General features: G+C 42.9%; 1 protein-coding gene across 1 annotated transcript in view; it reads left to right on the top strand.

Annotated features, from left to right (window-relative positions):
• Positions 1-23,553, top strand: part of TANC2 (tetratricopeptide repeat, ankyrin repeat and coiled-coil containing 2) — a 513,617-nt gene that overhangs the window by 410,963 nt on the left and 79,101 nt on the right. Inside the window, exons 11-13 of the mRNA XM_065422604.1 lie at positions 5,050-5,331; positions 9,459-9,592; positions 21,541-21,772. Coding sequence (XP_065278676.1) covers positions 5,050-5,331; positions 9,459-9,592; positions 21,541-21,772 — 648 coding nt within the window. The remainder of the gene's footprint in view (positions 1-5,049; positions 5,332-9,458; positions 9,593-21,540; positions 21,773-23,553) is intronic.

Raw genomic sequence — 23,553 nt, 5'->3', positions numbered from 1 at the left:
CCTCTGGGGCACCTGACATTGGCCGCTGTCAGGAAACAGGATACTGGGCTAGATGGACCTTTGATCTGACCCAGTATGGCCGTTCTTATGTAGCGGTGGTTTAAAGAGGTGGTTAAAGAGGGGATCAAGAACAACAAGGAGTCCAGTGGCACCTTAAAGACTAACAGATTTATTTGGGCATAAACTTTCGTGGGTAAAAAACCCACTTCTTCAGATGCAAGGGGATCAAGGTGTCATTAACCTAATACAATATCACTGGGGAAATTTTTAGTGGGAGAGTCTAATTTGCTGATTTTGGCATCATTAAGTGTCCTATGAGTGATATTACAGCACCAAGGGAAGAATTAAATGTTTGTTTTAAATGATACCAAAATTTAACAAGCAAAGATAAATCAGTTTTAAATATGTGTTAATAAATATACTGTCTATAATGTAATAGAGACAGTCTCAACTCTTGAATTTTATAGAACATTTGCATAATCTTAAATAATTATAAAGTTTTTATGCCGCTTTATTTTAACACACATGGGGATATTTTCAAAGACACAAATGGCGGATAGGCATCTAACTCCCATTCACTTTCAATGGGAGTTAGATGCTTATCATATATATCTTTAAAAACCTCCCCCATTGTAGGTATAATTCTGTAGTGTGAAGATGAAGATTACAGCAGCATGAGTCACGCTGTATGACTAACCTCTCTGTGTGGGGGAATCACCTGCTGCCTTTTTTGGCCACATTATGAAATGTTTTAATTAAAAGATCATTTTAGCAATAAACTGTGAAGATGCAGCTAAGGTCAGTGCCAGTGTATGCTTCGATCTAAGTGTATGCAGGCTTATTTGAAGCATTCCAAACTATAGAGCTTGTATACATGGTATTAACTACACTGGTTGAATTTTTTTTAAATAAAGTCTGAATACAATTATTGTGCATTCTAGGTCTGTGCTTCCTACATACAAATAAGGCCAAATTTGGATTATGCCTCTAAACATTCTAGAAACAAGTATCAGCATTGGTTTATATCTTGGTTCATAGGTTTGAATAAAAGGTAAATATGAGCTGAATCCAGACATGGGAGGCAATGTCTGAAAGGGAAGTGATTCTAGACAAAGGCAGGACCTCCCAGGCACTGATCAGCATAGAGCAGAGTACACAGCAAATGCTAGTCACCATGCAGCCCAGCCTATAGGAGGGGATCTAGCAGATGTCAATCTCCATACCTCTCCACAGGTTTCAGCAGAAACTTGTGGAGACAATTTAACTATTGCTACATTTCACTGCGTAAAATTATAAATCTTGTTGTTTGTCTTAAAGCAAAGGTCCTAAATATTCTGAGGAATTCTGAGTATAAATGAGTAGCGGGGAAATCTATTTAGAAAGATGATGTTTCTGCATATTATAAGTGGATTTTTTTCTTTGAATGGCCTCTGCATATTCCCACTTTTGGGGTGCACTGACTGCTGCTTAGACTAGTGGAATCTTCTTTGTAGCAGCGTCCATTGGAGCCCTCTTGCGCCTCCTGCCCCTCCCCTCCAGGCTCTGAATGTTCAGGGGGCGGGGCTATACAGTGGAGGTATGGCATGACTTGCCAACCCACTCTGTACCTTTCATTGCCTCCCTGAGTCTATAATTGAAATTAGGGCTCAGAGGAAGAGAGGAAGGTGGGTGTGATGTGTGTGCAGAGGTCATTTTGAAGAACCCCAATTACAGGAGAGTAACCTTCATTTCTTGAGTTAATTAGATCAGACATTGTATTCCTTTTTCTCCTACCTGCCGTAGCTCAGCAGTGAGCTACTTACATTTAGTCCCATCAGTTCGCTATTTACAGTCTGCTAAGGTTTGTGTAAAAGCGAACCATAAATCTTATTGACTGGCTGGACTCAGTTTTATTCTGTGTGTTGTGTGCTCTTTGAAAGGACAGTGTTTATTTTTTAATCTCCTGCCTTTCTACAGTATTATTCTAAATCTAATCATACACCAGGCTTAGACTATGTCCATGGTGGCAAAAATATGCTCTAAAATGTTAGCGGTACAAAGCACATAAAGTTTAGGATTTTTATGCTGAGCGTCAGGCAGGGAATCAGCTGGTAGAGTTAAATCTTTTGCAGTTCTGAATTTTTAAGATTTTTTTGCCAAGAATGGAAATAATAATATCTCTATGCTTTTCTATTAATAGAAATGACATAATACATGAGGTACAGCATTTTATGTTTTATTGTATCAATTTATTAAAGCCATGTATTTACACTGTATTGTGGATAGTGACATTTCTGCATTCATTGCTTTACACTGTAGTGTGGATATTCGCATTTCTGTATTCATTGCTTGCTCTGATGTGAAAAAACAAAACAAAAACAATGGCCAACAGATTCTTGGTGTTTGAGGACTGGCTGCCATCTCTCCACCCTTGGCCAAGAATGCTCTCCACAGAAGTGCAGAAAGAGCCCCTTGGAGAGGGGGCTTAAAGCTGCATCATACCCTTTGCATCAGTTAAGTGCATTCCAGGCCTTCCAATCCAGCAGCAAGATTTGCAGCATAGATCGTGTATTTTCAAGGGCAGCAGGGCTTGGTTGAAAGGAGGATCTCTCTGAGATCATTAAGGTAATAGTAAATGGGAAAACTGTCAAGGCAAGTTAATTGTAAAGCCTAATGATTTTGATGTTAGCCCTTTAGAATGAGGAAAAGCACCCTTGGCCCTATGTCTGCGCTAAAGTGCTTTAATTTTTGTCCCTGGAGAGCTGAATTGAGCATCTTGTGCATTTAAAAGCAACCTGTGATAAATGATTCCCTTTGTGAAAAAATCGGCTTTCAGAATCCTGCTGTAACATTGGACTGCAGCAAGGGAGTTATACAGTAAATCTGCAGATAATGGTTCATGCTGCTCCTTCCCCCATAAGCCTTTTTGAAATATTGCCGACAAGCAAACATTTAAATGCTCAGAAATAAATGAATGAGCAAACATTCCTTGGCATCTGTCTGAATGGAGGAGGGGTAGTTTGTTTTTAAAAAATGAGAAAGTCCTTCTGTAATGGCCACTCCACCCCGGGGCTAGCAATTCATCTTGTAGCACAGGTGGGAGCATTCTGAACCAGGACTGTGAAGCGCTAGGGTTAAAACGCTGTTGCTGATGACCTGGGTAGGGGGATGTCACGTTTTATGTAGTTTTCACAGTAAGAAGGTATCTTTAAAACTGGTTTTGTACTTTAAAAACGATGACAATCTAAATCATAGTATGAATCACCAGATAACCGGTATTGGGTGAAATATCAATTTGTCACTTGTTTTGCTTTGCTGATGTTACATATTGGCAGGTTTGAAGGTGAAGAGGTAGGTTTCACACAGGCAGGGACAGGGGACCCAGAGGAAAGGAGAGCACGGTAAACAGACCTGCTGATAGACTGCTGCTGCTCCTTGCTGTCACCATTTTCAGAAGCCCCTTGAGAGGCTGCTGTGTGTTTCAGGAAACGAGTGACAACACAGAGTCCTTCTTGGAGGTTATCTCCAGCTGACAGGTTTTGTGGTTAATGCAAAATATGGTGGTTTGCTGTGTGACTACTTACTTTCAGTAACCTTTAAATGGAGATGAAATGTTATAGACCTAAAAAACTTAATGAAGTTGCAGCCTCTCATTCTCTTCAGAAAAGTTGACATTGTCCGGAGTGGCTTCAGCTGCACTGTTTCTCCCTCTGATTGCCAGGCACATGCACTTCCACTTCTCCCTGTCTCCCCTCCCTAAACGTGGGGACCTATACTGGGGAACACCAACCCTGGATAGAAACTAGGAAATTAACACAAACGCGTACTAGGTTTTATGACAGAGAAGGTCACATCACAACCCACCTTGTCTACTTAAATCAGAAGTTAAGGGAAATGTCTCCGGCATTCCTTTCCACTTTATTTTGCATCCAACAATGCCGGTGACATGCTCCAATATTCCATAAGACTTTCACTTCCATCTCCAAGATAGCAAAAAAGTATTATGTATCCAACTTCATCAAACCTGTCCTCTCAAATAAAACCTTCGCAGCAACCTCAGCAATGTTAGAGCAGATTAATTTCCCAAATACTGGGCATGTGTGACAGTCAGATGTGCTGATCTGTTGATTGATACAAGGGTGTAGAAGGTTACTATTAAGAGAGAGCAAGCGAGAGCTGGTATTTACTCTTTTCTGTTAATGTAAAACATTAGGATTTATGCCTCGTACCTCATGGATTATTTGATATTAAAATAGCAACTTTCTGAGATATAAAAACATTATTTTGTGGTTTCTTGGTTATAATTTTTCTCCTCCAAAAATTGTTGTAAAGATCGCCTAGCTGTATAGAAGGATGGTTAAAAATGCTAAATGTTATCAAAATAGTTCTTCTGTAGTAAGATGTGCCACATGCAAAATACAGGAAGAGTGCTGTGGTAGAATGGCTTTGTTGGCATTGACTAGCAATGAACCGCTTTCCTCACTTTTGGCTTCGCCAGTAAGAAGTATTGCTGCCATTCCAAATGCCCGCTGATAACACCTTTATACTAAAGCTGACCAAAACATTTTCACAGGGGAAAATGCAGTTAGTTGAATTAACATTTTCTGCGTGAAAAGAGAGATTTCAGCAGAATTTTCCTTCATGAAGAACAAAACGGTTTGGTTTGGTTTGGCCATTTGAAACGACTCAAACAATTTAGTTTAGCTCAGTTAAAACCCCCTTTTGCTGTCCGTGTGAACACAGTTTAACAGCTTTAAGATAGTTTTGTTTTGGTGGCACTGTACAAGAGGACAAGCTCAGATTATCTGGCTATGTCTACATGGAAGCTAAGGGGGTTTTCAGTGGAGCTCAGCTAACAATTGAAAAACGCACCTTTTTGCTCTTGTTGACACGGCCTTTATTTGTAATAAGTCTCTGAAATATAAATGCAAGCCCAATGGTCAAGTAAACTCTCTTTTTTCTGTGTGAGCACTCTAGCCTTCTAATTCATTATAAGTGATGTCATAACCATAGCTGTATTGCCATCTAGCCCTAAATGGTATGTTCTTTCCCTGTGTTTCTTCTTTACAGTACGCTTTGCACCTTATAGACCTCCGGACATCTCCCTGAAACCACTGCTCTTTGAGGTGCCAAGCATCACCACAGAGTCTGTGTTTGTCGGACGGGATTGGGTGTTCCATGAGATAGATGCACAGTTGCAGAGTGCCAATGCCAGTGTGAACAGAGGGGTGGTGATTGTTGGGAACATTGGCTTTGGTAAAACTGCCATTATCTCCAGACTGGTTGCTCTCAGCTGCCATGGCACACGAATGAGACAGATTGCCTCTGATAGCCCACATGCCTCCCCAAAACGTAAGTACTGCTACACAGAGAGAGCTCTGAAATGCGTGAATTTCATACGTTTGTGTTTAGCACCTTTCACCCACAAGGATCCCATTACCACTTCTTCCCATCCCCCAATAGACCAGTTCAGAGATTGTTGCCAAACCTGCCATAATGGGGCCCCCTGACATGGTTTACTGTTCATGTGCCAGACCTGGACAATGTGGAGCATAAACTGGTTCATGCCAACTGAGGCCCCCTGAGGAATCAGGCTGTCTTTTCTTCTATTGCTCCCTGGCTTGGGCACATCATGGGTTCTCCCAATGGCGTGCTTAATGGGAAACCTCCATCTGTTATTCCCCTAACTCGTTACCACAACACACATTTGTGCTGGACACATTACCTATTCCTTCCTGTACGATTGATCTATCCCCATCTATTCTGGTATAGGAGCTTGGGGTGGGTCACACACTGCATCTTGAGCCTGGCAACTGCTTTTCCTCCTGCACACCAACACAAATCACTTCACCCTCCACTGAAATGCAGCCACCTTGCAGGTGGAAGGCAACAATAGCGTAATATCACACACACAACACTTAGAAGGGTAAAACAGGAATGAAGAGATACTCTATCCTACTGAAACTATAGTTAAACCTCTTGTTGGACAAATGCTGTTTGCTAGAATGAAATATTCTCAGCCACATATAAGCATCTGAAATGACACCGAATGTTGGTTTTCTGAAATATTGAATGTCACCTTCCAGAGCTAAATGGACAATGTGTAATGAAAGGCAGGGTTTGTTTATGTATTTTAACTAAAAGCCTGCAATGCACCTGCTGGGTGATTCTCTCAGTCTATTTAGAGAGATTGTGAGGGAGATTAAAGAAGCTATAGTTTAAATGTTTTCAAACTAAAAACCACACACACAGTAGAGACCTGGAGGCTTTGAATAGGAAAATGTTCTACAGTTCTCACATGCAAAGCACAGAAAAGAGATCCTTGTACAAACCAAACACACACAGGCTTTCAGTTCTTACTCTAGCGCTTCCTTGAAGTAGCAGTAAATTGGCTAGACCCCAGCTCTAAATTCTGGGAAATAAGCGAATCAAAAATTATGGCTGGGGTTATTTGCTTAATAAGGAGCTCTAAACTCCTCAGAATAAGAAATAACACATTTATTCTGAAAAAAGACATATATAGAATCATAGAAGATTAGGGTTGGAAGAGACCTCAGGAGGTCATCTAGTCCAATCCCCTGCTCAAAGCAGGACTAACCCCAACTATATGCAGAACTGCCACTTAGCCAGTCGGTCCCCAGCCTGTAGCAGTGCATGGGATTCTTCCATCCTAAGTGCAGGACTCTGCACTTGTCCTTGTTGAACCTCATCAGATTTCTTTTGGCTCAATCCTCCAATTTGTCGAAGTCACTCTGGACCCTATCCCTACCCTCCAGCGTATCAACCTCTCCCCGCAGCTTAGTGTCATCCGCAAACTTGCTGAGGGTGCAATCCATCCCATCATCCAGATCATTAATGAAGATTTTGAACAAAACCAGCCCGGGACCAACCCTTGGGGCACTCCACTTGATACCAGCTGCCAACAAGACATCGAGCCATTGATCAGTACCCGTTGAGCCTGAGGATCTAGCCAGCTTTCTATCCACATTATTGTCCATTCATCCAGCCCATACTTCTTTAACTTGTTGGCAAGAATACTGTGGAAGACCATATCAAAAGCTTTGCTGAGGTCAAGGTATATCACGTCCACCACTTTCCCCATATCCACAGAGACAGTCATCTCATCATAGAAGGCAATCAGGTTGGTTAGGCATGACTTGCCCTTGGTGAATCCATGTTGACTGTTCCTGATCACCTTCCTCTCCTCCAAGTGCTTCAAAATGGATTCCTGGAGGACCTGTTCCATGATTTTTTTGGTGACAGAGGTGAGGCTGACCGGTCTGTAGTTCCCCAGATTCTCCTTCTTCCCTTTTTTAAAGATGGCACTATATTTGCCTTTTTCCAGTCGTCCCCGACCACCACGAGTTTTCAAAGACAATGTCCAATGGCTCTGCAATCACATCAGGGAACTCCCTCAGCACCCTCGGATGCATTGCATCTAGCCCCATGGACTTGTGCATGTCCAGCTTTTCTAAATAGTCCTTAATCTGTTCTTTCACCACTGAGGGCTGCTCGCCTCCTCCCCATAAGTGCTGTCCAGTGCAGCAGTGTGGGAGTTGACTTTGTCTGGGAAGACCGAGGCAAAAAAAGCATTGAGTACTTCAGCTTTTTCCACATCATCTGTCACTATGTTGCCTCCCCCATTCAGTAAGGGTCCCATGCTTTCCCTAACCACCTTCTTGTTGCTAACATACCTGTAGAAACCCTTCTTATTACCCTTTACATCCCTTGCTAGCTGCAACTCCAATTGTGCTTTGGCCTTCCTGATTATATCCCTGCATGCTCAAGCAATATTTTTATACTCCTCCCTAGTCATCTGTCCTTTCTTGTAAGCTTAGATTTGTGTTTAAGCTCACCGAAGGTTTCTCTGTTAAGCCAAGCTGATCGCCTGCCCTATTTGCTATTCTTTCTGCACATCAGGATAGTTTGTTCCTGAGCTCTCAACAAGGCTTCTTTAAAATACAGCTAGCTCTCCTGGACTCCTTTCCCCCTCATATTAGCCTCCCGGGGGATCCTGCCCATCAGTTCCCTGAGGGAGTCAGTCTGCTTTTCTGAAGTCCAGGGTCCGTATTCTGCTGCTCTCCTTTCTTCCTTTTGTCAGGATCCTGAACTCGACCATCTCATGGTCACTTCTGCCCAGGTTGCCACTCACTTCTACTTCCCCTACCACTTCTTCCCTGTTTATGAGCAGCAGGTCAAGAGGAGCACAGCCCCTAGTTGGTTCCTCCAGCACTTGCACAGGAAGTTGTCCCCAACACTCTCCAAAAACCACCTGGATTGTCTGTGCACTGCTGTATTGCTCTCCCGGCAGATGTATCTGTCTTCATTTAGACACATTCAAAAAACAAATCCTGTTAATATGTTTAATAACTTAAGTATTGATCAGGTGACCCAAAAGTCCTATAAGAAATATATTATTGGTGTTAGTGAGCTGGAAATAAACAAAATCCCACTACAGTTTCTTCATAACTCAGGCAGTTAGAGGTGCTGCTGTGTTCACATGTGCAAAAAATGAGTTTGTTAATTAAACATACGCATTAAATATTTAGAGAGTGGACACCACCCTTATTGTTTCTGCCAGCAGATAAATGGATCATAGTTTAAATTATGATTTCAGGCCAAAGTCAAGGGTACACTATAGCATTCAGGAAAATTCTGTGCTAGTAGGATCTATGTTTGAAGAGACTGTTGCTATTAGCATACTCTTAAAACATTGAAATCAATGGTCATGCATTGTTAAGTAAAAAAATTTTAATCAAAAATTTTTGAAATCAATAACTTCCGGTTGCAAAATAATGTAGTTTGAAAGAGTTAACAATAAAAACATGCCATCTATCCTGACGTTTACGCAGGGCTTCTAGTTTGTGCTGCATCACTCTACCCAGGCGAGCAAATGTGATTAAATGAGATTTAGAATCAGTTACGCTTTAGAGATGATTCCATCCATCCCAACATCCTAATGCTCCTCTGAGTATCATCTCGTACTTCTCTCTTTCTGGTTACTTTACTTGGTTGTGAATTGGGTGTTAGTTACCGGGTTAAATGGTCCCCATTTATACATGTGCTCAAGAAGGGCTCAGGACTAAATTAGAAGAAGCATTTAGATGAGAGGCCTATGGGCAGAAGTAGTAGAGCATTGCCCAACAATATACCTGACTCTAAGGAGAGGGGCCACATTATCATGAGTATTAAATTCACTAAATACTATATGTATTTAATGACTAACATTAACATGAAGAAAATGAATAAGATGAGGTTAATCCTTTATCTCTGCTGTCTTTCCCATGTTAATTCTGGGAGAAATTTGTTCAGGAGAGTTTCCCCTGAGTGCACCCCTATACTGCTCAGGTCTTAGACTGCTTACAGAAAATATATTAACCGCTTGAATGGATTGTTAGAAGATACCTTATCGTGTACTTTGTAATAGTCTCAATCATGGTTGGCCTGTAGTAATCCGTTACCCTCTTTGTTTGGCACAGATGTGGATGCAAATAGAGAGCTACCCCTAACACAGCCACCTTCTGCTCACTCGTCAATCACGAGTGGAAGCTGCCCTGGAACGCCTGAAATGCGCAGACGCCAAGAAGAGGCCATGCGGAGACTCGCTGCGCAGGTATTGAAAGAGTTTCTTGATGACATTTTCTGGGAGTGTGTCCTGTTTAATTACTGAAATTGTCTTAGTATACATCACACAATGTGGATATTGACAGAGGACAGTGAGTATGCAAATGCTTACGAGAGAGGGTATGGGGAAGACCTTCCAGGCCAGTTTTATTACCCCAGAAAATCTATTTCTCTTTACAATGAAATTCCCGAAACATCAAGAGTTCACCTCGTACTCTGAGGGTTAATCTTTCACAGCCACCAGACAGCATACTGAAGGCTGTAAAGCATGTCATAATACAACAGGGTTACCATAGTAATCATTCCTCTTTCTTGAAGAATGGAGTGAATTCCAGATGAAATTGCTGAGTGAGTGTCCAGTACTTGCTTTTGTAAGAGATAATTGCTTGGGTTGCATGACCTCTTGGATGAAGATGTAGAATGTGAATTGTTCTGCTTTGTGGGATACTTGCACCTTTTTGGGTAACGTCCACATAAACAGATCAGAACTCTTCAATAAGTGATTTGCACATCAGTTGCTATATTGACTGGAAAGGATTATACATCATGTTACCATAGGTTGACATTTACATCCTGGGTTATATGGAACCTTTAAGATACAGCCCTGCTTTGCTGATGGTGTGAAAGTGGCAAGATACTGCTAAGAACTCTGGGGAGCTTTGCTGCTGCTACTCTTTTTTAAAGGGTGCATGCAGTTTGTGCTTTCCTATTCCCTGCTCCTGCACTGGGGAGGAAAATGTCCAGCAAACTCTTAGTGCTAAATCAGGGGCGGCAAACTTTTTGGCCTGAGGGCCGCATTGGGATTCTGAAATTGTATGGAGGGCCAGTTAGGGGAGGCTGCGCATCCCCAAACAGCCAGGCCCGGCCCCTGCCCCGTATCCGACCCACCGCCTCTTGCCTCCTGACGGCCCCCCCGGGACTCCTGCCCCATCCAACCCCCCTGTTCCCTGACGGCCTCCCGGGAACCCCTGCCCCATCCATCCCCCCTGCTCTCTGTCCCCCACCCACCCCTGGACCCCCCCGTCCCATCCAACCCCCCCTCCTTCCTGACTGCGCCCCCCGCCCCCACCCCCGGGACCCCTGTCCCATACAATGACCCCGTCTCCCTGACCGCCCCTGGACCCCCTGCCCCTAACTGCCTCCCGCCCCTAACTGCCCTCCACCGCCCCATCCAACACCCCCTCTCCTTCCTGACTGCTTCCCCTGGGACCCCTGCCCCATCCAACCACCCCGTCTCCCTGACCGCCCCTGTACACCCCGCCCCTAACTGTCGCCCGCCGCCCCATCCAACACCCCCTCTCCTTCCTGACTGCCCCCTGGGTCCCCTGCTCCCATTCAACCCCCCGTTCCCGGCCCTCTGACCGCCCCGGCCCCTATCCACACCCCCGACCACCACCTGAACTCCCCTGCCCTCTATCCAACCCCCCCCCCCCCCCCGCCCCGCTCCCTGCCCCCTTACCGCGCTGCCTGGAGCACCGGTGGCTGGCGGCGCGGCTGCACCAGGACAGGCAGCGGCGGCGCCCGGCTGCAACCAGCCACGCACCGCGCAGCACAGAGCACCGGGTCAGGCCCCGGCTCTGCAGCTGCGCTGCCCCAGGAGCTAACAGCCCCGCCGCCCAGAGCATTGAGCTAGCAGCGCAGTGAGCTGAGGCTGTAGGGGAGGGGGGCAGCGGGGGAGGGGCCGGGGGCTAGCCTCCTGGGGCAGGAGCTCAGGGGCCGGACAGGATGGTCCCGCGGGCCGGATTTGGCCCGCGGGCCGTAGTTTGCCCATCTCTTTGCTAAATGATTGCCAACACTTACTTTGCTTGGCTTTGGAACCAGGTATAATCTTGCCCGCTATTTGTTTTACATAGCACCCAGATGGCAAGGCAAAGAGTGTGTGGTGAATGGCTATATAAATAAATATTAGAACTTTCACAAGTGTTCTCCTCTTCCACATATGGCTCTTGGAAAGGAATGCAAGTGCCAGCTCTGGATTGTTCAGCACACATTAGTCATTCTGTTCCTTGTACGTTGGACACGCCGCACGCTGTCAGAACGGCCAGTCAGAGCGTGTTCTCTCTCCTAAAATATCTCCTTTAGTGAAAGGGTTTTTTCACTGAGTTCTCAAATAATCCTGCTGGATATGTAACTGACAAATGGATATATTTTTAGCTCCAATCTGCTCCTTTCCTTAAAAAGAATATAACTTTACAAAAGCCAAAGTGTGTGACTTGGGGCTAGTCTACACTGGCAACGTTAAAGCGCTGCCGCAGCAGAGCGCTCTAAAAAACCCACCTTCATGAGGGGCACAGCTCCTGGCGCTGGTGCACTGACTACACTGACGCTTTACAGCGCTGAAACTTGCTGCGCTCGGGGGGGGGGTTCACATCCCTGAGCAAGAAAGTTGCAGCGCTGTAAAGTGCCAGTGTAGACAAGCCCTTTGTTTCAACCAGTGTGGCACATCCCACTTCACATCCAAAGACTGTGGCTTTTCTTTTGGCATTTTGGATCAACTAGGGAGAAAAGAGAAACAAGTCATGGTTTTTAGGCCAAAAAAACCTGACCTGCAGTATCTTGGCTATGGCCCCATTTGGAAGGACTTTTAACGCCCAATCCATCCTCCGCTGAAAATTTAACCAAAAAAAAAAGGAAAAGCTGATCTGTTATTTGCCATCAGACTAACTAAAAGGCAAAGGACGTACACGACCTCCTATTGTAGCAGTTTTGCATCTGTTAGTTTGTTCAGTTGTTAATCTGACAGTAAATCTTATCTTGACTATTGTAAACATGGACTGATTCCAAAACTAACTATCACTGGATTCCAAAGCATACTGTGTCCTCTCGAGGTGACCAGTGCTTAGGTTGATTAGTTGACCTTTACGTCTTTGGCAGCATCCATTAAAAAAAAAACAAAACAAAAACCAGCTGATACTTCATGGAAAATGAAACAATTCTCGTGACATGTCAGAGATTTAATTTCTTTCTTTCATTAGGCCCTAATTCAGAAAAATCCTATTTTTAGTACATTACAATAACTTCCACAGCCGGTCATGGAGAACGTCACGGACATCAGAGGTATGATAATCTGCAGGCCTTATCAAAAGCAAGATCTAATAATAGATTGAAGTTAGCAGGAGCTGCTTATTTGGAGTAGGAGGGCAACCACCATCAAGATAGCCTGTGTGCGTGTCACTATCCTGAGTAATTTTTAAAGAAATACAGAAAAGAGATGAGACATTAAATAGCCCTAAGTACTGATATTCCAGCTCTTTGCCGGTGGCAGGGATATTGTCAGTATACAGTGTACAGCACAATAAAGAAAAATAACCTGCCCATTATGGAAGTCCATGAATAAAAGAGTAAAGGTTTAAGTAATTGTTGACATAGGCTACAGAAATCGGGGATGAAAACATGCCATCAGCATCAACTCTTCCAAATCCCTCCTTCAAATTAACTTCTCCCCAGGAGCTTATAGATCGTGAGTTTATAATAATAGAAGCAAAAGGCCTATGATTCCTTCCTCTGGATTTTCCAGTGTGTACTGTCTTCTCTATGGCTGTTTTCAGACTGTGAGCTCTTTGGGGCTGGAGCTGCCTTTATCTTTGACTTTGTACCAATTTTGATCACATTGGCAGCATTAAATTAATAATAAAAAGTATCCGCGAGAGCGCCATGTGAGCTTATCGTTTATTTCAAGTTTCTTTGCCGTACTGTTAGGGAGCAGCTTTTCACTGTACTCTGAGGGAGCAGTGTGAAGTCTTTCATGATTTATAGTCCCGTAGTCATCAGGGAGAAGAAAAATCCTTAGAAATAAGCCAATTTAGACAACTAGCAAGCAGATCTACTATTTCCCATGGAAAACTACAGACGAAAATGAGTTATTGGGTTCTGAAAGCACTTCCTTCCCCTCAGCACTTGCACAGAAGTTACCTGAAATTAACTGCCCCCAAAACAAAGCTGTTATCAAAAGCAAAAATTATCAGAAACAATGGGCATTATCCTGTTCCCATTGAGCTCTGGCAAGACTCCCACTGAGGTCTCTGATTCATCAATCCCGTACTTCGATCATACAGTTGAGACTTTGGCACAGAAATAACTACCATGGAGGGAAAGGTTGCTCCTCTTTGGGGATTTCAGTGATTCCCTGAAGTAGTTAAGGAAAATAAAGATCTTAAACCAAATTTAAAGTGTATTAGAAATACCAAACTATCAAGCTATTTGTTTGGCTCTAAAAACCCTGAATTGCTATGATCTTTTTTCGAATTTTTCTCTGAAACAGGCTCACTGAATCCATCTAAGCCTTTGCAAGAGGAAACAGAGAGATTACCACTCTGTAAGGTTCATGGACAAAAATATTGAAAACGTAATGCCACTGTGTATCAGTGTTACACCCTCACGAGGCGCATTGCATTCTGTTACCCTCCAAACATCATTAGTTATGGAGGTTTGTGTTTGGCAGGTGCTATTGTAGTAAAGGGAGTGCTGGAAGGATGACATCCTTTGCACAATGGTTAAGATTGGGGTATGTGGTCTGTGGTGTTAGTCATTTTGGAAGTGGTAAGACATCTCCCTGCGGCTGGAGAAGTAGAGGGTTAAATGGCTTAACTATTCATTACCTTGCTTTTGTGGTTTAGTGAAGCTTGTTATGTGTATAGCAACCTTAACTTTCCCAACAAAGATTTTTGTGAATTAATTTCCTAGTTTTCTTTAAATGTAGCATTAAATGGCTCACCTACATGGAAATCAGAACAATCCCTACTTCTCTTCCGCCTCCCCTCCCCCAGCTTCCCCAGCCTGGGAATAACAGCCAATGGCATTAGCAGTCTCAGGCCAGTGAACTTCCCATGATTCTTTGCAGAGGGGCTTTCCCGAGATGAACCATGAGAAGTTTGTCAGACCCCAAGGCCTGACTCAGTAATGAAGCTCAGAGCGCTGCTTGTCAGGGGAGATTGCCTGCCTCATTCCTCCACCCCCCTGCAGTTTTTAAGAGTTGAGATATGGGGAGAAGAGACAGGTGAGGATTGCAGAGAAAGAGAGCAAGGGAAGCTGTATTGCCAAATACAGGCATTCAAAAACCCTGGAACAGACTGCTCAGAATCATGAGACTGGCTTGGAAAAATCATAACCTTTTAAAAAGACATATGTGTCTTCATCTGCCTTCTGATTTTTGAGCCTTTGGGTGGATGCCACCCACTCCCAATTTGTACATGTTTGTTTCGGGCTCAAAATTCAACCTTGCATGCACAAACAAAAATGGGAGCCTCCCCAGTGGCTACCTGGTGAGGGATTCCACTTATTTACCCCAAGCCCCTGGAGGACAACGGAGCTGCCCCTCTATCCATCGCCATCCCCTGCCCCTCTCATTGTCTTGTTCCTTTCTGATCCTCGTTTCCCCACCCTGTCTTCTGGGCCAATCCTATTCCCCTTTGTGCTCCTCCATAGCATCTTGTCTTCCATGTCCTCCACCTCCCCAATCCCTTTCTCCTCACGTTCTTCCTTCCATCTGTCCGCTTCCTCCGCAGTCTCCATCCTGCCCTCAGTGAACCTGAACACACACCCCCGTGCTGCCTTCTGACGGGGGGGAGGGCTCCTCCTTCCATGGTAAATTACGTGGGTTTGGGTTTTTAGAACATCTATTTAACGTGAAAATAGGTTTTTAACAAAGCAAATTTCCTAGTTATTTAAGGTTCTGCCTACTGACGATGAGCAGTCTGCCAGCATGTCCACAATGTTGAGGTTATATATAGTGGGCCAGATCTTCAGTTGGTTGAAGTTGACAGCAGTGGAGCTACACCAGGTTACACCAGCTGAGGAGCTAGCCCAATATATGTGAAAATCTAGTGGCACGTACCTGTTGAATCTGTCTACTGAAGGTTGTTGTAGAATACCTCCCGCTGTACTATCTAAGGGCTTGTCTACATGGTGCGGCTGTGCCATTGCAGTGATGGGATTTCTAAACTGCACTAACGTGCTGGGCGCTAATTGTTCTCTAGTGTGCTTTAACATAGTGCTGTCTCAAACCGTTGCAAATGTATACTGTGCACCTGGGAACTTTTATTGCACACCTATAGAGTCTACATGGACCAGTTAATGCACAACACATTGATGCGCTTTAGAAATATCACCTATGTAGTATGCAATCCCGCACTGTGTAGCTGAGCCCTAGGTGACACACTACAGTTACAGCATGGGAGATAGGGGTTGTGAACTCATGGAAAAAGAGTAGAGAGGAAGGGCAGAAAGGCCTGGAGTCCATTATAAAAATAAAAAGTAAGGGTCTTTAATCTAAGATCCCATAAAAAGCACACTAGTGTGACTTATATTTAGCATGAATTTCTTCATGAAGTTCCAGTTTTAACAATTAGATGAAATAGTGACCCTTCATAAAATCTACATTTAAGAGCATGAAGACATCTGTCCAACACCCTCAAGTTGTGGTTTAACCAGCCCTAAATCCTGTCTTTGTTTGGAGTCCAGGTTTATAATCCTTTGTCTGCACCATTTATTGGTCTTAGACAAATTTTTTCTTTTTCCCCCCTTGCTTTGTGTCTGTATTTCTTTCTCCGTTAAAACGTTTTTCTACCTAACTTCCTCTAGCCAGGAGGGGCCTCCACCAACAATCACCCAAAAACCAAACCATCAAACTAATATTTAGCTAAAAGAACAGGACTACTTGTGGCACCTTAGAGACTAACAAATTTATTTGAGCATAAGTTTTCGTGGGCTACAGCCCACTTCATTGGATTCATGCAGTGGAAAATACAGTAGGAAGATATATATCTATATATACACACAGAGAGAGAACATGAAACAATGGGTGTTACCATACACACCATAAGGAGAGTGATCAGTTAAGGTGAGCTATTATCAGCAGGAGAGAAAAAGAACTGTTTGTAGTGGTAATGAAAATGGCCCATTTCCAGCAATTGACAAGAAGATGTGAGGAACTGTAGGGGGGGGGAAATAAGCATGGGAAAATAGTTTTACTTTGTGTAATGGCCCATCCACTCCCAGCCTTTATTCAAGCCTAATTTAATGGTGTCCAATTTGCAAATTAATTCCAATTCATCAGTCTCTAGTTGGAGTCTGTTTTTGACTTTTTTTGTTGTAATATTGTGACTTTTAGGTCTGTAATCGAGTGGCCAGGGAGTGTTCTCCAACTGGTTTTTGAATATTATAATTCTTGACGTCTGATTTGTGTCCATTTATTCTTTTACGTAGAGAATGTCCAGTTTGGTCAATGTACATGGCAGAGGGGCATTGCTGGCACATGATGGCATATATCAGCTGTGTAGAAATAATGAAAGAACCTTCCCTATAAACAGGGTCCCCACATATATGCACAGTCACGAAATAATAAAATACAGTGATGCTGATTTCATTAAAACTAAAATATTTCTTGGTGAATGGCCTTTTGGCAGGTAAATGGATTACACTGTATTTACTTCCAAACCATTTTGTATGATTAAAAAAGAGATAAATCCTGTTAGATACTAAAATTTGATTAAAACGCAAGTTTGTAGCCTTGTACTAAAAGCAGGGATGCACTATAAGGATTTGAACATTTTTCTAAGTGTGTCAGAGGTGACAGGCCCTCAATATTGAGATACTTTGGCTGTATAAAAAGACCTAAGACAGAACAGACTCCTCATGTCAATGATGGCATGTTATAAAATTAAACAGACAAATCATGTCTATAGGCATGATGTCAAAGGAATGCTGTCTTGAGTGGAAGATGTTACATGTCACATGAAGTGCCCGAGAACTGTTTAAAATGGCCCATCCTATTAAATAAAATATCTTTCAAATATGACATTTCCTAACGCTTCCTTTCTCCCCTTCGTACTCCTTCGCCTTTGAGGTTCGTTCTGTCTAGCTCTTTCTTCTTTTACTCTTACTGTCCATTATCTACTGCCCTCCTAACTGCCCATCCTCCTTTTTCACTTGTCTTCACCTCCCAGGTGCTACATAATCTTCTCTTACGTATATCACTGATCTAATTTTTCCTGCTCCGTATTCGCCTCCCAAACCTTTCTCTCCTTACTACTGCATGCATCTCCTTCCTCTCTCAGCTTTATTCTTTTACTGAGGTTGCCCCATATTCTTGGAAACATCTTCCTGTTTTTATCTACCAACCACCCTTTCTTTCCTTCAGATTCCTCCTTAAATCCCACCTATACCAAGAAATCTTCCTTCCTCCTTCTAATCTCCTGTAATCCCTCCACCATTTCTAATCTGAACCAAAACTCAATTCAAGTCAAGTAAAATTTAATTATTGTACTGTGCTGCACAGGTCAGATCAAATCAGTGGCTTGACCTTGAAGGTGTAGCGCATATAACATCTATACACAGAGCATGGAAAACCCATTCTTCTCCGGGAGAAATGCACATCTGAGTGTCTTCTCTAGCGATCAGGATTGAATGTTCTGGCTGAGCCCCACATCCAGAAAAGGGTGACTGATGAGGGAACAGAATGGAGTGGTGAAAGAGAGAAGGAGTGAGTGGTGATGGTTGTTTGAGGCTGAATGGAAAAGAGACTGGTGAAGGTTGGGCCACAATGGAGAGAGTGGTTGCGGAGGGAGAGGGAGGGAAGCAGAGAGATTGGAGAGGCAAGAATAGGAAAAATGAGCAGAGGAAGATCTCAATTGTTGTGACACTTACTAGCCAAGAGCAATGTGACTAGTCCGGGTAAGATTCAATGGCAGTATCATAGTAGGAGGCCCAAACCACGCACTCTTGGTAGCCAGGAGGATGATGCACAAAGCATTTCTCGCTAACTGAGAAATTAATTGCTCCTTCACCCCACTTCAGGAGTGGCAGCACCTTTCCTGTTGGCATTTGTCTACTAGAGTCAGTTTTCTAGCTTCTATGTATCAGGTATTTTTTTAAGCCCTGTAACGTGTAAAAAAAAAATGCCTACAAAAATTGTGATAATCATATTTCTTTGTTATACAATCAAGTTGGAGATCCAGGTGGTTCTAGGAAATTAACCTTTCCAAAATGTACTACCCTGCGTTACTTTATCTCTTTTCAAGGGGTGCGCAAGCTAAGTTGCCAAGGAATTGTTTTAGCACTATGAGAGGTAGAAACAAAGGATCTGAGTTCATACTTCTGACCTGCTGAGAGAGAGCGACGTCTCTGCCTTCAGGGCCCACAAAATTTTGAACTGAGTCACTTGGAAGCGTTTTCTGTTTTTTCAAGTTTCAAAACAGAAACTTGTAAATTGCAGAAGAGCACTAACTCCACTGTACACAGAAACTGTGCAGGTGGTATACCATGGCTGATTGGTTTCATGATCCCATGCATCAGCATGTGGAATCACTTGAGGTAAAATATGCATAAAACAAGTTTAAATTACTTTGAAGCTGTCTTTAAAAAGAAAATATACAAGTGTGACCATTGACGTTTGCTGTTTAATATAAAGAGCATAATGTCTTGACTCCTTAATACTTTACATGGAATGGCTTGACTTGCACTTACAAAAGATCACATAGTTATTACTTGCTCAAGCCTCAGGAAAATAATGGAAATATACATTTTAAATGTAATGTTTTATTCTCAGTTCACTTCCATTGCATGCTTATTGTTTTCTTCTTTTCAGTGTAATCTATATTCAGAGAATTAGCACAATGTGTAAAAGGTGCTGGATAGAAAGCGTTTGAGACTGGCTAAATTGAACTTTACCAAATGCTTCAGCAAAGAACTCTCAGTGCTGCTTTCAGCTTTGGTGGTGACATTTACCAAAAACAAAAATGGGAGTAAAGTGAAAAGTCTCTTTTAGTATTTATAGCCCTGTATGCACTTTGTGATGCTCAGGCTTAAAATGCAGTTAGGATGAGAAAAATGATGCCTTACAAAGTCATATATGCTTAGTTCAGATGAAAATAAATGTTCACTCCTGACAGCATCTCAGAACGAGCACATCTTTGGATGTTCTACAGGCTGTTGCCAACCAAGGGTTCAGAGACATTAAAGCCCAAGGCATGCCACCCTACACAAGCAGCCATGAGCAATGTTGAGTGTCGACTCATAGGATCCATCTGTGGCTCCTCAAAGGACTATATCATGTCTTTCATACAAAATGGACCCTCAAATACATTGCAGAATAAAATAAATGGAGTTAAAATGAAGAACTATAGAAAAATGATATTGTCAATGAGATTTAAAAAGAGGTGGAAAGTGGATGGGGAAGCATGCTAGGGAAAGGCTGACCAAGATAGCCGAAACTGGCAGGAAGAGGACACTTGCCTCCAAGTGGCCAGGTGTGGTGGAGAACAAGAGAGCAGTGGAGGGAACAGAGAGAGTTGTCCTCTACAGACTGAAGCAGCTTGTGACCTGGAGTGCCTAGGGCAGCTCTCAGAGAAAATGCCAAGATCAGGGCAGGCTGCAAAAAGGAGAGCAGAGTGTCCCAAAACTGGTGGCTAACACTGAAGTTAGACTCACCAACCAGTCTTAAACTGTGCTCCTGATCCCCCACACTGGTTACCAAGAAGCTGAAAAATGAAATCACACAGCACTCATTCCAGTTCTCAGCCTCCCAATTAGCACATAGGTCCAGTAAAGTGAGAAGTTCGGCTCACTTATACAAAATGTTCTTCTGACCCCAAAGGGCCAGCCACCTCACCAGGTCAGTATCAGTCTGGATCTCACCCAAAATACCACATTGCCAGACAATCCTTTAGCATCTAAAACTAAAGGTTTATTATAAAAGAAAAGAAGAAGAAGAGAGTTGTTAAATGATAAAGCAATCAGATACATACAGAGACTTCAAAGTCCATATATCAGGTTCTTAGCAGTATTGGTGAGTTTGTTGGCTTGAAAGTCCCTCTCGAACACATCCAAAGCTTGGATGGGTCATTCCGTCATTTGTTCAGAGCTTCAGTTTGTAGAAAAGTTGCTCCGGAGGTAAGAAGGATTGAAGATAAATGGAGATGATGCGGCTGCCCTTTATATTCCTTTTGCCATGTGGCTTGTACTTCCTGTGTCTCAAACACAAGCTTCACAGCACATGGCATGGAAAAGCCTTAGAGTTCTCTGTCCACGAGCCTGCCCGTACATGCCTTGCTGAGTCATAAGGTATATCCCCTGGCTCCTTTCAATGGGTTCATTGTACAGCTGATGGGCCATCGAACAGGCTAGGCAATGATGATGCCAATCTGTCTGGGGGTGTCACCCAGAAAAACAGCACAAGTTTGGAAATACAGATATACCATATATATCTATAACTCACAATACAAAGGTGATACAAACATATAAACAAGATTACCATACTTGGCAAATCATAACATTTTCACTGACACCTTACACAGCATATCTGGCACAATTCATTGCAATTTTATAATATTGGTATTAATAATAATATAAAGTGTGTCACAATTCCATATAGCGTCACACAGTCCATGGAGGGAGGAGTTTTTAATCTGATCCTGGAAGAATGGAGAACCAGTGGAAAGATGGGAAGGGGAAGGTTGATCTGGTTGCACTTCTGTTTATTTGAGAAGGTTGGCAGCAGTGAGACCAGGGCTAGGACCTAGGGACACCATGGGGAAGGGGAGATTTTTCTTTAGTTAGTTCTCTGCAGGAGGACCTTTGTGAGAGAGGGTATGGAATGTAGGGTAAGTCTGGCAGCCCCTTTGTTCATGAGAATCTGTAATTTGCAGGTTTTGCAGTGCGAAAGGTCCTCTTTTTAATGTATTGCTGTATTCCGTACATCCGTTTCCAGACTTAGCGTGATATTTTAAAAACACCAAATAAAATTTAAGTTTAAAAACGAATCGCAGCTTATTACTGACATGGAGATCTGAAACAGTGGAGCACAAGTCTATCATGCAGTACACAAAGCAGTGCTTCAGACAGATCAATTAGTTGTTGTCACTGTCTACTTTTGTGAATGGCTGAACTTTAATTCAGTTTAATTTAATTGTCGATATATTTTTGTTCTTTTTCCTTTGGTAGGTTGTCGCTTATCATTACTGCCAGGCCGATAATGCCTACACCTGTCTTGTGCCCGAGTTTGTACACAACGTGGCAGCACTGCTCTGCCGCTCGCCACAGTTTGTCGCCTACAGGGAGCAGCTGCTGCGGGAACCACATTTACAGAGCATGCTCAGCTTGAGATCCTGTGTTCAGGATCCCATGGCCTCCTTCCGGAGGGGAGTCCTAGAGCCCTTGGAAAATCTTCATAAAGGTACTGTGATTGAGACTGTTTTTAACTCTTATCAGCCTGCGAATTTTTAACTTAGCTTTTCTTTGGGGGTGGGCCTCCAAATTAAGGAGCACATGGCTTCCACGTGTGAGCCCCTAGTGCACTAGGAAAATTCAAGAGTTGTAGAAGAGAAGGTAGGACTTAGGGAGGCTGAGAATACACCAAAAGACTCTTGTTTTGGTTGTAACTCCTCTTCCAACCTAGTCCTTCAGTTGTGTTTTCCAAGGCCATGGAGGGGGTGCTATTGTTAGTGAGCACTTGACTTTGAGCATATTTGGTTTCATTCACATCCAAAATTTGGATTAAAAGATCTGAAAATGAATGCTGACAACATTTGCCTTGCACAGCTGTGCTTAGAATAGCATGTTTGCATTCATTTGTTAGGTCACTAACTTTTTTCTCCACTCAATTACCCCTCAGAAATTCATTAATTAATCAGCTCTTGGGAATTCTCAGCCTCCAAACAGAAATGCTGACAATATACAAGTCTGTAGATAACTTACGTAAAGCTGCTTTGGGCAACTGGGTAACAGACCATATCCTAATTACTGACTCCAGAGATATAGCAAAAACCCTTCAGGACGTTTCCATTTTCCCACATGCAGTGTCAGCTGTACCTGCTCCTCTTTCTTTTGTATACAAGAAAGATGCAGTTAGTTTTTCTTAATAGAGTGACTAACTGTAAAACCTTTGACCTTCATAGCCATGGACACTAGTCAAGTGTGGGTAGAGTTCAGAACTCTGTCCCTCTCAAAACCATGTTTATACAAATACTGCATTGTGTAATATGGGCTGCGGAAATTGTTCAACACGATTGTATGTTTCACCCCAATGCAATAGATGGATCAAAGTGATCTAAACACCACTCCAGTCATATTTAGCAGCTTGTTGTTCAAATAAAGTCGCTACTTTGAAGCTGTCTAGATTCTAAATACTGACTTCAGTACAGGCGCAAAGGGACTATAAAGCCGGCTCAACTGTCCAGCTGTGAATTCCCCTGGCTTGGGGAAATCTCTGAGTGGCATCAGGTCAGCATTCTCTCCACCCTTTGCAACCACCCCGTTGGAGATGTGGCTGGCAGCAAGAGAAGTAATCTACAGCTGTTATAATGACACCTGGGGGGCCATTCCAGATGACGTAACTTAGAGCAGTTCTGAGGATGCTGTAAATTATGCTGCCATCCAAACTGATCCCCATCTGGCAGCTAAGATCAGGGAAAATCAAAGGTTATGTGAAGCCAGGTTTTTCCTCTTGTGCCTTTCCCCGAGCACAGCTCAGTTGGATCCAGGGATCAAGACCCCAATATTTCAGTGTTGCTGATTAAGATTGTTGGCAAACTAATTTGTACCAAGTGTTTTGTAACAAAATGAACATCATATGGAAATTGGTTTAAGAAAATATGTAATATACAAGAATTTGTAAATATAGCAACAGATCCTTTACAAGGTGCTGTTGAAACTTTAAACAGTAATTTCATTGTTATTAATGCTGAATATTGCTGACAAACTAAGATTCACATTTTTCAAATGTATTTGAGTTTCAAGTAATATAAACAACTTGTAGGGGAACAGTGACCTTATTTCCTTCTCCTCCCCATGCCCCATATAAGCTTTATGAGAAACATGAGATGTGGATGTAAAAATCAGGCTTCCATCGTATTTGCTCCAAGGTGAGAGAGTCGTAAGGACTATTTCCTAGTGTGCCCTGTAATCCTGCTTAAAAGTTAAGTGAAAAAACGTATGTAATGATTTTAATGCAAAATA

Source organism: Emys orbicularis, chromosome 25 (genome assembly GCF_028017835.1).
Source record: "Emys orbicularis isolate rEmyOrb1 chromosome 25, rEmyOrb1.hap1, whole genome shotgun sequence".
Taxonomy (NCBI): domain Eukaryota; kingdom Metazoa; phylum Chordata; order Testudines; family Emydidae; genus Emys; species Emys orbicularis.
The sequence above is the reverse complement of the archived record's forward strand: the minus strand, read 5'-3'. Positions and strand labels throughout refer to the sequence as shown.